Source organism: Ochlerotatus camptorhynchus, unplaced genomic scaffold (genome assembly GCF_037179485.1).
Source record: "Ochlerotatus camptorhynchus isolate MF236.1 unplaced genomic scaffold, CSIRO-AGI_Acam_v1.1 ptg000149l, whole genome shotgun sequence".
NCBI lineage: Eukaryota > Metazoa > Arthropoda > Insecta > Diptera > Culicidae > Ochlerotatus > Ochlerotatus camptorhynchus.
In genome coordinates this window covers 1,211,925-1,227,071 of record NW_027040639.1, presented here as the reverse complement: position 1 = coordinate 1,227,071, position 15,147 = coordinate 1,211,925, and the positions used below count along the sequence as shown (strand labels likewise).

The following is a 15,147-nucleotide window of genomic DNA, read 5'->3' as shown; positions in this document are numbered from 1 at the left end:
ATCAACCTCTCCTTTATCTATGGTGATGATCTCTCCGGTTAGAGAGTGTGTTTGTGAGCCTATGGGATAAATTAATATTGTCAGCGATTGCTGTCTTCGGTTTGATAATGGAGGTAATTATAGGGAACCTATGGTGGTCTTATAATCAGATCTTGATAGGGTGGTACGGTACGGTTGTGATTGTTCGCAAAAAGCTAAATACGCAATCTTATGGGTGAACATTTATTCCTTATGTATGTTCATATTGGTCATACAAGGTTGATCGGCAACTCCAGCCTTCTCAAAATCTACAAAAGGAATAATATTTTCATACGGAGGCAGGGCCAACAAGTTATCTCGAACTCGTTCAACTTGTTTGAACACTCTCAGCAGGTTCAGTCCGGCGAGTTTACGCAATTCCTCTCTCGTCCACGGACTAAACGTTTCGCCTGTGGTTAGATTTCCGGCAGCAAGCATATCGAACAGATCCGGATACTTGGAAACGTCTTCCAAACCTACTGGAGTTTGTCCAACTCCGTCGTAGTCACCTCCTATTCCGATGTGGTCCGGGCCGGTGATAGATTTGATATGATTAAAGTGTTCTGGTGAAGAAGGATTCAGTTAACGAGACATCGTCTAAGCTAGGCGATCTACCTCAGCACTTACTGACTACGTCGTCGATCGAGTTGCCCCCAACAAATAGGGGATAGAAGTTGACCATCACAATTCCATTGTTCTTCACCAGTTCCCGCAGCACATCATCCTGTACGTTCCGATGGTGTTGAAACACCGTATGTGCCGACGAATGACTGAAGATCACCGGTGCCAAGCTGTGACTCAAACTGTCCCGCATCACTCCGTAGCTTACGTGCGAGATGTCGATCATCATTCCCAGTCGGTTCATCTCTCTAATCACATCCCGCCCCCATTCGGACAAGTTGGTCAACTGCGGTTCCTCTTCCTCATCGATCGGTGAAGCATCCGCCCAGGGAGTGTTACACGAATGGGTCAACGTCATGTAGCGAACTCCCAACTCGTAGAACATACGCAAAACTGCAAATCTGGAATCGATCGAGTGACCACCTTCCACTACCAATAACGATGCGATCTTCTTCTCTTCAAATGCCTCCATGATTCCGTCGGCTGTGGTCACATACTTCAGATCATTCGGGTACTTGGCGATGACTCGTTTCGCTACGTCAATCTGCTCAAGAGTTCGTGCAACGGCATCCTTATACTGCGTGTCCGCACAGCGAATGTACGCCACCCAGAACTGAGCTCCCAATTTTCCTTTCCGCAACCGGGGTAGATCCGTATGACTTGAATCAGTTTGACCCCATACGGGATGTTCCTTTAAGTTGGAATCCAAGTTAAAGTTCGCCAGTAGGTTACGCTCCACCTTGTAGATATTGAACGGTAGATCGTTGTGACTGTAATCGTAAGTTCCTAGTTATTCCCGCAGACTCATCTTGATGTAAGTGCCTACCCATCGATCAGTGGAACCTCATCAAGGACGTCCCGTCCTGCAAATGGCAGTTGATCTTTCTGCGCGTCATCGTACGACGTCACTATTGCCACGGGGATCGCTATGGCGCAGATCGTGATAATGGCAGCCACGACCAGGGCTGCCACTACTTTTTTGTTGACTAGAACTGAAAAAGAAATCGAATCACACAGTTTTGACTCCTCTTGGGCCTGGATTGTACGTGGGATTTACCAGATCGAAAAGTGGTCATTTCTAGCGTCTTAGTAGATTAGCACTGACGAGAGATTTGAATTTCATTGTCTACGAGACGCGACACCTCGTGTTGCTGGCAGTTTTGCGAACTTATTCAAGGCATGAGTCGGCGCATGTTAACTACTACTATAGCGGTGGTTTATATGTCGGTTGTTGACAGCTGACGATGGTGGTTGAGATAAATGTGGCATTTCAGCGTTTTTGATTGTTTGTAAATTGGTAATTCCATGATACGCCAAGAGTGTCGCGATGATTGGTATTGTCTTATCTGCCGGAGGGTGTCGATAAGGAATGAGGAATTGCGCTCAATGTTGAGATAATTTGATGGGTGCAGACAAATATTTTCTTAGGCATCGCAGACACCAGAGTTTCTCAAGAGACGGTAGAACATATGAATTTATGTTTTCGGAGGTGCTGATATTGTTGAATTAAAAAAAAATCTCAATCAGACTGACTAATATTCAAATTTGACATTATTACGTCCCCAATGGAACTTTTTTTTGTTCTCTGAGCACTTCCACAGTTATTAATTGAGAACTTTCGATGCCTGTACCATTTTTACATTAGTTTAATCAACAATCAATACGAAACCACAGACAAACAGACATAACACATTGAATATTTCTCACTGTAAAACATCGTCGCTAAAACATTACCGCCATCTGTTGAGTACACTGTGGTGGGTAGTACGCTGAACAGATGGCGGTAGTGTGCAAACGTCAAACGCAAGGGAATTGACTATGCGCGCCACAGGTGGCGGTACTACCAACTATGATACTTTTAAATTGACTGTTAAATGCTTGTTCGATGAACAACTTGCTAGTGTTATGTCTGTTTGTCTGTGACGAAACTATCGATTTGAAATTGGTTCACTACTTGACTAGCCTATTGGTCCCAAGCAAATCGATTAACGTACCCCATTCAAGTCAAAATTCTAGTACTGCACAATGTTTGTTTTGATTCGCTATGAAAGTTTGACAGATAAAATGAGGGGTTAGTGGAATTTCCTGTTTTGAGGGGTGAATCGATTAGCTTGGGACCGAAGATAGTACCAGAGCTGAGCCAAAAAGTTGAGCACGTTTCTTCGGGACCTACTAGTCTTAGAGTTACCTTTATGATCATACTCTATGCCCAGGGAAGTCGGGAAATTTTGCAACCTGAAACATTTCTAGACCGGAACGGGAATCGATCCAAGCCGTGACTATGTATGGTCTTGCTTTATAGCTGCGCCTTTACCGACTGAGCTAAGGGAGGCTCAAATTCAATTGCATATGGGTTATTGAAATTGACCTCTTCTGGTTTAGGCCAAATTTGGAGGGGACGTTTATTTCAGTTCAAATTTTAAGGTAGCATTTTCTATTTTTCGTGATTTTCAAGAAAGCACTCAATTCTTTTATCAATATCTCCGAAACGAATGAAGCTACAGATAGCGTTGGGTATGGTGTTGGCGTTGGGGTTGGATTTTCATAGGAGAATTAGTCAAGAAATCTAATATGCAGCTATATACTTCAAACACAATTCTCTGAATGAATATATTTTAATTTCCAATTTGATTCAACCTTTTTTACATAAGAAAAACTAACAAACTTAAAAATAATATGCGTAGTTCCTGAGATGTTGCGTTTTAATTATTGAAAAAAAAAGTTTTTTTGCCATGGATTCATTCTATTGACCAGGGGGTAAGTCACTCTGTCACCTTGTGTCTGGTCTTATAAGGTTTTGCACCTTCGAGGTTAACCTCATTCGGATGACAGTTCAGTGGTACTGTTTACGTGGACTTAGTCAATTTTTTCTTGGATAGATTTTCTCGATAATTTTTCAGACAGAAACCACCATCAAGATAGCGCTATAACATGTTATAACCATAGAGGTAACTCTAAGACCACTGGGTCCCGAAGAAAATCATTATTATTTTTGGCTCACTCAGTACCAGAACAACGGTCCCAAGCTATTTCACTCACCCCTGCATGTTCTGCATGAATCCACACACCCCTGATGTTATCTGTCAAACTTTCATAGCGAATCAAAACAAACATAGTGTAGTAATAGAATTTCAACTAGAATAGGGTACGTTAATCGTTTGCTTGGGACCAATAGGCTACTAAAGTGGTGAGCCAATTTAAAATTGTTAGTTTCGTATTGATTGTTGTTATAACTCTGTAGTCTGAACGTACTATAATGCCTTGTTCAGACTACAGAGTTCCCGGAAGATCTGATCAGGTTGTATCGAACAACCATCTTGTCGGTTCTAGAGTACGGAAGCTTCTGCTTTCAATCCGCGGCGAAAACACATATCCTGAAGCTGCAACGGTATTGAACCCGTTGCAGCTTTAGGATATGTGTTTTCGCCGCGGATTGAAAGCAGAAGCTTCCGTACTCTAGAACCGACAAGATGGTTGTTCGGTACAACCTGATCAGATCTTCCGGGTGTGCTCCCCACCAATTTCCAGTGATTGTACGAAGAAAATTGATTCTTTGTTGGCATTTTTGTTTCACATACGCAATATGTTTTCCCCATGTGCTTTTGGAATCGAACCAGACACCTAAATACTTGAAAGATATACTTTGAGTGATTGTTCTACCCTTTAGTTGAAGCTGTAACTGTGCAGGATGATGCTTCCTAGAAAAAACAACCAACTCAGTTTTCTCCGGAGAGAATTCGATACCCAGCTTCATAGCCCAAGTAGACAAATTGTCTAAGGTATCTTGCAATGGTCCTTGCAGGTCCGGTGCACTTGGCCCTATAACGGACACAACCCCGTCATCTGCAAGCTGCCTTAGCGAGCAATTTTCATCAAGACAACCATCAATGTCTTTTACATAAAAATTATAAAGAAGGGGGCTTAAACATGAGCCCTGGGGGAGACCCATGTAACTAATTCGTGAAGTTGTCGAGTTTCCATGAGAAAAGCTCATATATTTCTCAGACAACAAGTTGCTCAAATAGTTGTTCATAATTGGTGAAAGCCCACTATCGTGGAGTTTATCCGAAAGGACATCGATACAAACAGAATCAAAAGCCCCCTTAATGTCCAAGAAAACTGAACCCATTTGCTGTTTTTGCGCATAGGCCAGTTGAATTTCAGTTGAAAGCAACGCAAGACAGTCGCTCGTTCCTTTGCCTCTCCGAAATCCAAATTGCGTATCTGAAAGTAAACCATTCGACTCGACCCATTTGTCTAGACGAAAAAGAATCATTTTCTCCAACAATTTCCGTATACAGGACAGCATCGCGATGGGACGGTACGAGTTATAATCCGACGCGGGTTTACCGGGTTTTCGAATGGCGATAACTCTTACTTGCCTCCAGTCATCCGGAACAATGTTGTGCTCCAGAAATTGATTGAATAAGTTCAACAAGCGTCTCTTCGCGACATCTGGGAGATTTTTAAGCAAGTTGAACTTGATTCTATCCATTCCTGGAGCTGAATTGTTACATGAAAGGAGAGCAAGTGAGAATTCCACCATCGAAAACGGGGAATCTATTTCGTTATTACCCGACGGACGATCACGAACGTTGGTTTGAACCGACACCGAATCCGGGCAAACTTTCCGCGCGAAGCTGAATATCCAACTGTCCGAGTACTCCTTGTCTTCGTTAATCGGTGATGACGCGTTTCGCATTCTCCTGCCGACATTCCAGAGTGTTCTCATGGAAGTCTCTCGCGACAAACCATCGACGAACCGACGCCAGTAACCGCGTTTTTTTGCTTTAATTAAGTCCTTAAAAGTTTTCTCGAGGTCGGTGTACCGCTCGAAATCCCCGACCTTGCCGTGTTTGCGGAACCGTTTAAACGCGGCGGACTTCTCGCTGTTCGCGTCGGTGCAATCCTTATCCCACCACGGGGTGGGAGGTCGCTTGCGGACGGAAATACCCGGAACACGTTTCGTCTGTGCTCGCAGCGCAGAATCGATGATAAGACGCGCGAGAAAGGAGTACTCGTCCAGCGGAGGAAGTACGTCAACCGATTGGCTGGCATCAAGAACCGCGGTCGCGAATTTTCGCCAGTCAATGTTTTTTGTAAGATCGTACGCGATGTCGACCGAACGAGTAGAAGATGAACCATTGGTAATAGAAATTTTGATTGGCAAATGGTCACTACCGTAGGGATCTTGAATTACTTTCCACGAGCAATCCAACGATAGTGAACTCGAACAAAGTGAGAGGTCTAATCTGCTTATTTTTGCTGGAGGTTTAGCTACTCGTGTTGCTTCCCCGGTGTTCAGAATTGTCATTTTGAAGAAGTCGCACATGTCGTATATCAAGGTTGAGCGGTTGTCGTCGTACAGTTCCCCCCAGCCTGTACCGTGAGAGTTAAAATCTCCCAAGATCAACCGTGGCTCCGGCATAGCCGTGCAGATATCCGAGAAACTTTGACGAGAAATCGCAGTTCGCGGTGGAAGATATACTGAGGCAATACTGAGGCATTTACCTCGAATATTAACCTGACATGCAACAACTTCAATGCCTGTCACCGAAGGCAGATCGATTCTGTAGAAGGAATGGAGCTTGTTGATCCCCAGAAGCACCCCTCCATACGAATCTGCGCGGTCAAGGCGAATAATGTTGAAATCGTGGAAAGCAAGATCGTTGTCTGAAGAGAGCCATGTTTCACAAAGGGCAAATGCATCAGAAAGTGAGTTGTTAACTAAAAATTTAAATGTGTCAAGTTTTGGCATAAGACTTCTACAGTTCCACTGAAGAACAGAGATCATATCCCCGACCTCATTCGGAGAATTATCCATCGAAAGATATGATCGATGCAAGGAAGGACCACCTAGAAGCTAGTTGCTTCAAAAGAGTTTTCACCATTGGCAGCACTAAATTAATAATGCTCCTCGTTGAGTCAGAGACATTGAATATACTGAAGAAGCTATCCACAATACCAGAAAACGTGAACATGGGGGCATGTTCTTGCTGATTATTCAGCTGCTTTTCTGGCCGAAAAACTGGGACATCTGGGGTTTTAGATGATCCTGGAAGTGACGGAAAGTTCTTGTCATAATTACAAGGTTTAAAACCCGGTGGAATGGGTTTCGGTGTATTTCCGTTACCTCTTGAATTTTCCAAGGTGGAAGGGTGGTCCGTACGAGTGGCCTTACGAGGCTTTTCGGTGGTGTGTTGTTTTGCTCGTTTTCTCGTATTGCCTTTAAAGACAAACGGACTACCCTCACCGCCCTCTGAGTCAGAGTCTAGATCATCAACTGGCAAAATGGAGAACGTGTTACTGTTTTTTGGTGTGGTCTGAGAAGATGAAGCGGTATTCTTCAAGAGTTCTGCTAGTGTTCTCTTGGAGCGAGCTTGCAGAGACCGCTTAAGTTTTTCTCCCTGCTGTTTATACCTCGGGCAGTTAGTCAGGGTATGCAGGCTCTCCTTGCAGTACACACATTTTGGTGGAGCACCGCAAGGGCCCTCTTGATGTTGCTCGCCACACTGATCGCAGCGTGGTTTGTTCGAGCAGTAGTCCGATGTATGACCAAGTTGTTTACATTTCGAGCAGTTCATTACCCGAGGTACAAACAGGCGTACAGGCAGCCGAACCTTGCCAATAGCGACGTAGTGAGGTAACGCTGAACCCGAAAACGTCACACGAAACGAGTTTGACAAGGAATAAGTTTTTTTGGAGCCTACTACGGATACTGACTGCATTTGAAGGCAGTCCAATATCTTCACCTTCGGCAGAGCACGGTTTTTAAAGATTCCGAAGGAATCGGGACCCAAGAAATCATCACTAGTCAAACTCGCTTCGGTGACCACTCCTTCAATTTCTACCTCACTACTGGGTATGTAGACTCGGTATTCCAATGAAAAAAGCTCGCACGCAACAATTTGGTTAGCCTGCTTCCGGTCATCAACGGTAACGCGCAGTTTTATTGGTGTTACCTTGAAAATATCGGTAACGGCCGAAAAATGTGTTGTTAGATCCTTAGAGATCCTCGGAATGTTCAAAGGTTTTTGTTTGGGCCGGAAAAAAACAAGCCATGGGCCTTTCGAGGCTTCTGGGTAAGCCTTTAGGCGGGGGAGCGCAGAGGTTTTTGGGGGCAATGGTGTGGGGGGTGCAGGTGGACGAGGAGGAGATGGTGGGGGAGAGGGTTGTGGGCGATACCTTTTCTTGGGATATGCTCCAGTATTTTTGCTGGAGAGCGAGTCAACTGGAACGTCAAGGGTTTCCATTTCCACAACTTCCTCGAGACTTTCGTGTGAGGTGGAATTAAGAGTTTCGTCGTCTGAGATGGAAAGCGACCATCCCCCGCCTTTATCATTTTCATCCATTGCGGTTAAATATCGCCGCAATGGTGTTTTTTGTAAAAAAATTTACAAATAATTGCAGTAATTTCAAATAATATAAAAAAAAAAAAATATATATATATATATTGTTTCACTCTACTAAAAGAGAAAAAAAAAATCAAAAAAAAAAAATAAATAAAAAAAAAATAATGATTATATACTATTTACAGAGTTTTGGATCACCCTAAGTAATACAAAAATAATAAAAAAAAAAAATCAAGAAAAAAAAAATCAAGCGAAAAAAAAAAAAATTGGATTTTTGGATCACCCTAATTAAACACCAATCTAATATTGGACCAGGGAAACAAGGAAGATGCTATACTGGCGAGAACAATACAAACGACACGATTTATACCTAACGCACTGAGGCGGCAGCAGACTGGAGAGATATAATTGTTTGATCCAACTGCTGCAGAGTCAATAACCTCGATGCTGGTGTGCCTCGGTCGACTCGGTAGGCAATATGACGCTCTTTCGTTGTTGCTATCGGTGGGGTGATGTACCGATAGTGGTGATGATTTTGCTGATGATGTTGCGATGATGCTGGGTTAAAGCTGGACCGTAATGAAAGCACTCGGCATATCATTAACGGCTTCCTCACTCGTGCACTAGTCGTCTAAACACTATGCCAATTAACTTTGGCGAGAAAAAACCCTCGCGTGGGGAAAAACTCAAAACTAAATGATAGTGTCGTACAACGAGACCGATGCGACTTGATCGGCTCAGCGTGCGAGACGGAAATGTACATCAAGATTGGGTTTGCTTGTTTTCTGTCAAACGTCAGTGTTAACGTTTGTTTTTGTAAACTGACTCGGGTTGAGGTTCGCACTGACAATAAGCACGGGTTCACACGGGTTCCAACCTGGATAATAAACAAATTCGCTAATAGTGATACAGCTTTGTCGAGGAAATCGTGGGGGGAGGGGATACGGTTTTACACAGATAAAAAATACTACCCAAAATTTGAGTTCTTTTTACTTCATTTTGAGTTGAGTCTCTCACTTGCACTCGTTATAGTTGTCAAAAAAGAACGAGAGATTCGAACCAACGATATACTTCAGCTCCTCGTTCAGCCCAATAAGTTACCTCTGAGTAAATTGCATATTCTCAAATTTACGTGAATTAAACATAATTTTCGATAGAATATGTAGAATATACTTAAGAGTGAGTATTTTTTTGCTTTTGTTAAATGGAAACTATGTACTATACACGATTTACTCAAATTTGGGTTATTGGGCAAAACCCGAGAATTGCGGGAAAAGTACTTAATTTTGGATAGTTTTTCATCTCCATGTGGAGCAAATTGTAACAAACTCGGTCGCTGTCCTACACGGTAACTCGCAACAATTCAAAATTGAGTCGATCATGCTAATTTCAGCGAGAAGAGTATGGCTACTCAGAAGTGAATAGCGCACTTGTACTCACTTTTGAGCAGACGACGTTCTCGCACATAGTGAGTCAAAACTACTCTGTGATATTTTCGCCCGGGATTTTTTTTTAAATTTGTTTTGATAAAAAATGGAAATCACCTGCTCCAGATTCATTTATCTGGAGCTGAAGATGACTGAAAATCGTCTCCGCATGCAGTTCCTACTTACCATAATACATGTTGGTCAGTGTTCCCTAATAAAAATGTTATGGTTAATTTGCTTAATGACGTGTTCGGGGTATCATCCAAACAATTTGTGGAATAGTTTAATCGTTCGTTTATGGTATTTTTTTATAAGGGGTTATACAGTAATTTCACCGTTTCTTAGAGCGTTTGCTCCGACACGGCTGGCATTTTTTCTAAGTCCCGGATTTGGCTGACTGAGTGGCTTTTACTCAGTTATACATTTCCCGTTTACTCATATTTTGACTAAAAAGAGTTATTATGAATAAAAAGAGTTGGCTTTACTTTCCCGTGCTTTTACAAGAAAAGTAAAGTAAATGCTTTTATTCATACGACCTAATGCATCAGACGAAATTGAGACGATCGACTCACCCGGTGAGCAAGCTGAAGTAAGCGTACATACAAAAATCCAACATGGCTGAGTCACGAATTAGAATACCTATATGTAGTTACCTTGGTATAGACTATTACCCTATAGTTGAAATATTTCACTGCTGGTTTGTGTGGTACCCATAGTTCCACCCTGGAAATCGAACTGTCGAATTTACGTGCTTGTTGTTATTGTTTACCGTTTGTTATTCGCGATGTTTCGGTATTTCCCGTACATTCATATTATCCCAGTTTTCAGTAGTTATTTCCTACATTTTACGTTAAACAAGTAACAAAATGCGAGAGACCATTCAAATAAACCACCAAATCACGTCTGATAGTAGGCAACCATTTACGGCTGCACAAATCTGCGAAATATCACCCGCATTGCTTGTGGGTGAGTTGAAAAGTGAAGCAAGTTTTTCCCCCGGTGTTCCGGTTATTTGCCGATTGTCCGACAGTAAGCTGTTTCTGTGCCGATTGTTTGCACCATCAAGGCATTGTAAAGCGAGTACAATTTGCTATGTAGATGAAACGGTTCAGTTGATCGAGGATGCTATTGAAAAGGAGGCGATCGAAGAGGACGTTCCTCGGGTTAAGGAACTGGAAGTGATCAGAGAAGAATCGTGTTACTTCGAAGAGATTAATGTTGAACTAATGGTTGATTGTTCGAAATTGGACTTGGAATTGCTGCGTGATCGAGACAGTTTATCGTCGCTTGTAAAGGATCTTATGCGCTCGCTTTTTGTGTGCAAACGTTGTTTGATTAAAACGGATGATAGCTTCAATTGTGGAATCGTAGGAATTCGAATACATGAAACCGTTGGGAAGCACAGTTTTGGTTTCACCGATAGTGACACTACAATAGTAATAGGTGAAATTTGCTTCAATACTGTTCGGAGTAAAACGTTAGGGGGTTTATCGGAAGTAAAGCAATGCCTTGTGAAAGCCTTGGAACGAGCTTCAGATAATCTTCTACTGGCTGGTCCACCTGGTTCGGGAAAGTATTCGCTCGTCGCCGAACTGGCTCGTGAAAGGAACTATCCAGTTTTCGAAATACGCGGATTAGATTTCATAAAATCTCACCCAGGGGAAACGGAACTGGAGTTGCGGACGATATTCGAACGGTTGGAAAAATTCAATAAATTGTTTCTACGATCGAGTGTAACAATTCTTTTGGTGAAGGACGTAGATACCCTCTGTCCCAAATTGAATAATAGGAAAGGTGAGGACGTGTCGAATATCTCCAGGATAGCGTCCCAATTTACAACCTTACTGGATCGTTATCACGGCGTCGAGAGTGGAATTCTTGTGATTGGAACCACCTCCAATATCGAAAGCCTTGACTCAAAAGTTCGACGACCTGGGAGACTGGGAACGGAGATATTCGTTCGGATGCCTTCCGAGCTCCAGAGGGGTGAAATCATGGCGGCTATGCTGAGAAGGACGAGTTTAGTGTTGGAACAGTCGGTACTAGACGACATTATTAGAAGGACTCCGGGTTACGTTGGAGCAGATTTGGAGCTTCTTGTCTATACGATTCATAGGACGTTGAGGAGACATTCTGCTCAGGACGTCTCGTCAACAGTAGAAGAATGCCTGATCAAAATTCGTCCTACATCGCTTCGGAACTCGATCGGTCTCATCAGTGGGTTGAATCAAACGCTTGATTTAATAGGAGGAATGGATGAGCTGAAAAAGACTCTTCGGGTATCAGTTCTGGGACCGCTTCGGCACCCAGAAGCCTTCCGACGATTCGGCATGAGTCCTCTGAAAGGAATCCTACTCTACGGGCCACCAGGTTGTGCCAAGACAACGATCGCCAAATGTCTTGCAGCAGAATCCCGAATGACCTTCGTGTCAGTGTCGGCTGCGGAAGTGTACTCGCCCTACGTGGGAGATTCGGAGAAGTTGATAGCCAGATTATTCAACCAAGCTCGGCTGAGTGCTCCGGCGGTAATTTTTCTCGACGAAATCGATTCTCTCGTAGGCAATAGAGGAATGCAAGGCGTTCGGACGAACGATGTTCACATTCGAGTGTTGTCCACTCTACTGACGGAGATGGACGGGATCGGAACGAGCGTCCAGTCTGTGATTGGCAGTAGTGATGATTCGAAGAATATTCTGGTCATTGCTGCCACAAACCGTCCGGATATGATCGACGATGCGCTGCTACGACCGGGACGGTTGACGAAGTTGATCCACGTTCCAGCACCGGACAAGACAGCGAGGTTTGAAATTTTGAAGAAAATATCGGAAAAAGTTCCGTTTGCCCATGACGTCGATTTGAGTGAGTTGGCCAAACAGACCCAGCGCTACTCAGGGGCTGATTTGCAAAATCTTTGCTCTCAGGTTTGCACTCTTTTTTGTTTATTACAATGGCTATTACTTAAATTATTTAAATTACAGGCCGCCTTGCATGCTGCTACCTTGGACGAAGATGTAATAGAAGTCAACATGGCTCACTTCCTGCATATCCTTAAGGAAAATAGACCCTCCTTGACCAGGAAGCAAATCGAGTGGTACACTGAATACGAATTAAAGCGCAGAATAGTATGAAATTCCGAAACTGACGCAATCGTTTTCTTTTTTGGTCAATGATGACGCTGCTTCTTCTGGTGAGCGGAAGAAATACTTCTCTTCAAATACCTATATTTAATGCAAGTAGGTGCTTCTCTTTTATCTCTCTTCGTTAGAACATAGTGTTCTACACGGGTCATGTCTTGTACCTGCTTTTGGACATACAAAGAAGAAATCGGCGGTTGGCTCCGGAATGCATGTTTTAATTTTCTGCCAAACAGCTCGCAAATTCCGTTGCAGTTGGTCCGACCAGAGATAAGGGGTTTTTTTTTCATTCCAACACGTGGTGTCTTTGGGTGAGATGCAGGCGGTGGTTGTCGATATTACAACAGTCTCGTTTTTAATTGATTGGATTTCTAATTTTGGAGCATAAATAAATGACATAGCAAATGTTTGGCCCCTTCTTCATATGGTGACAGCGCCGGTGGTTGAGTGGTAAACGTGACTGCTTTCTCATCTCAGTTCAACCTAAACAATGCATTAGGTCCTAAGTAACATTGACAGATGATTCTCTGCTGCGTTCGACATTCTCCATGTTAAGACATTCCCAGCTATTTTCAGCTCATAGATCGATGAAAGAAGCTATCTAGCTTCTAATACGACAAACACGACAAGAAACGGTTCTGTTCCAAAGTTATCTTTTATAGGGGAGATGTTGGTAAAATGCCCATGCAAAGGAAGATCCCCGTTTAATCTACAAAGTGAATTGATATTTAAGTGCAATACCATCTATTTGTTAGAGGTTTCGAATCGAAGCAACCGGCGTGTACAATTGTAACTATTGAACCACAGAAATAAATTTAGTCTCTAGTCATCCGCCAATCAGTTCATGGGATTCTCTGCTTGATCGTCAAGCAGTTCAGCTCGGTGTTAGCTCGCTCTCTCGAGTTGTTTGAAAAGTTCGTGGCGATAGTGTTCGCGCTCTCTCTTTCGCGGTTTGTCGTGCGTGTGTGTGTGCCCCGAAATGGGGAAGCATCGGTCGCGAAGCCCGGCGAAGGTCCAGAACCCCGGTGAAGGAAACTCCGGTGTGCCTACCTCGAACAGGTTTGCTGTTCTCCCCATGGATGGGAATATCCAGCCAGCTGTGTTGGAAAAACGCAGCAAGAAGAGGAAGAAGAATCGAGGCCAGTCCGATGTCACTGCGACGAACGCCAGCGACATCGGTGATTTCGGCTACGCCATCGGCAACGAAAATTCTGCCGGCCCGAGTGCGGCAAAACTGAAGCTACCTCCATTGGTAGTGAAAAATGCCCATCTTAATGAGCTCATCGCAGATCTAGCGACGCTGGGCGTTAAAGCCGAATACAAGTTGGGCAGAGTCGGCACCAAGGTGGTGCTCCGTACCAAAGCGGAGTATGACTTGGTCGTCGCCCACCTGAGGTCTTCCGAGGTGGAATTATTCACACACGACATTCCCGGTGAGAAGCCATTCAAGGTCGCATTAGGGGCCTACCAAACTTCGACCCGAAGTTTATCGAAGCTGAAATCAGAGACCGGTACAAGCTGGCCCCAAGTGCCGTCTATCGGATGACAAAGAAGGACGAAAATGTGAAGGCGTATCCGGATAGCCTTTTCCTGGCACACTTCCAGAAGGGAACGGTGACGCTCAACGCGCTGAAGCCCATCCGCTCCATCGATTCCATCATCGTCCGCTGGGAGCCATACCGTGGCGGCCATCGTGATGTGACTCAGTGCCAACGGTGTCTGAACTTTGGACACGGCACCCGTAACTGCAACATTAAGCCACGCTGTGGCAATTGCGCTCAAGACCACGCCACTTCCGACTGCCCTGCGGATGGAACCGTGGAGTTAAAATGCGCCAACTGTGGTGGTGCTCACCAAGGTTCCGACAGACAGGGCTCCAAACGCGAGGACTTCAAACGCATCCGAAAACAGGCGGCAACTAACAACCAACCAGGACGCAAGAAGGACAAAGTCCCGGCATTTCGGACGGAGGATTTCCCGCCTCTTCGTGCTCCTCAGCAAAGGCAAGCGAATTCGCAGGTGCAACCCGCCCCCCCTCAAGAATCTTCCGGTGATTCTGCAGGCCAAAGCTCTCCATCCCCCCCTGGACTCTGGAGACAACCAACAGCGCAAAACAACAACCCCGATCTGTTCTCAGCGGATGAACTGATGGAAATTTTCGTCAACATGTTCGGTGCTCTTCGTAAATGCCGCAATAAGCCCGAACAGATCCAAGTGCTCGGTTAGTTCATCATCCAGTATGGCGTCTAAACCGCTAACTATCGTGACCTGGAATGCTTGCTCTGTAAGAGCAAAAAAGATTGAGCTTGCCGACTTCCTCCGCAAGCACAGCATCGACGTGGGCCTTCTAACCGAGACCCATCTTAAGTCCGGCGACAGCTTCTGGTTGCCTGACCACAACATTATCCGGCTTGATCGCCCCAGCTCCAGGGGGGGTGGTGTAGCGGTCATCGTCAGAAAGGGAATCAAGTTCTGCACTCTGCCCCACATCCGCACTTCTATCATCGAAGCCATTAGTGTGGAGGTGGAATCACCAACTGGAAACGTCCGGTTCATCGCTGTTTACTGCCCAAGCCAGTGCACCGCCATCAATGG

The 15,147-nt window shown here is 44.4% G+C and overlaps 2 protein-coding genes across 2 annotated transcripts; one reads left to right on the top strand and one right to left on the bottom strand.

Annotated features, from left to right (window-relative positions):
- Positions 1–204: 204 nt before the first annotated feature.
- On the bottom strand, positions 205–1,779 carry LOC135701055 (dipeptidase 1-like). The gene is made up of 4 exons (XM_065221761.1): positions 1,697–1,779; positions 1,466–1,631; positions 646–1,409; positions 205–581 (listed from the first exon to the last, which is right to left on the bottom strand). Exons 1-4 carry the CDS (start codon positions 1,713–1,715, stop codon positions 223–225), a joined length of 1,308 nt encoding a protein of 435 aa, XP_065077833.1. The 5' UTR covers positions 1,716–1,779; the 3' UTR covers positions 205–222.
- An 8,474-nt stretch (positions 1,780–10,253) lies between these two features.
- On the top strand, positions 10,254–12,560 carry LOC135701054 (ATPase family gene 2 protein homolog B-like). Its single transcript, XM_065221760.1, has 2 exons — positions 10,254–12,339; positions 12,397–12,560. Exons 1-2 carry the CDS (start codon positions 10,285–10,287, stop codon positions 12,544–12,546), a joined length of 2,205 nt encoding a protein of 734 aa, XP_065077832.1. The 5' UTR covers positions 10,254–10,284; the 3' UTR covers positions 12,547–12,560.
- The last annotated feature ends 2,587 nt before the right edge of the window (positions 12,561–15,147 follow it).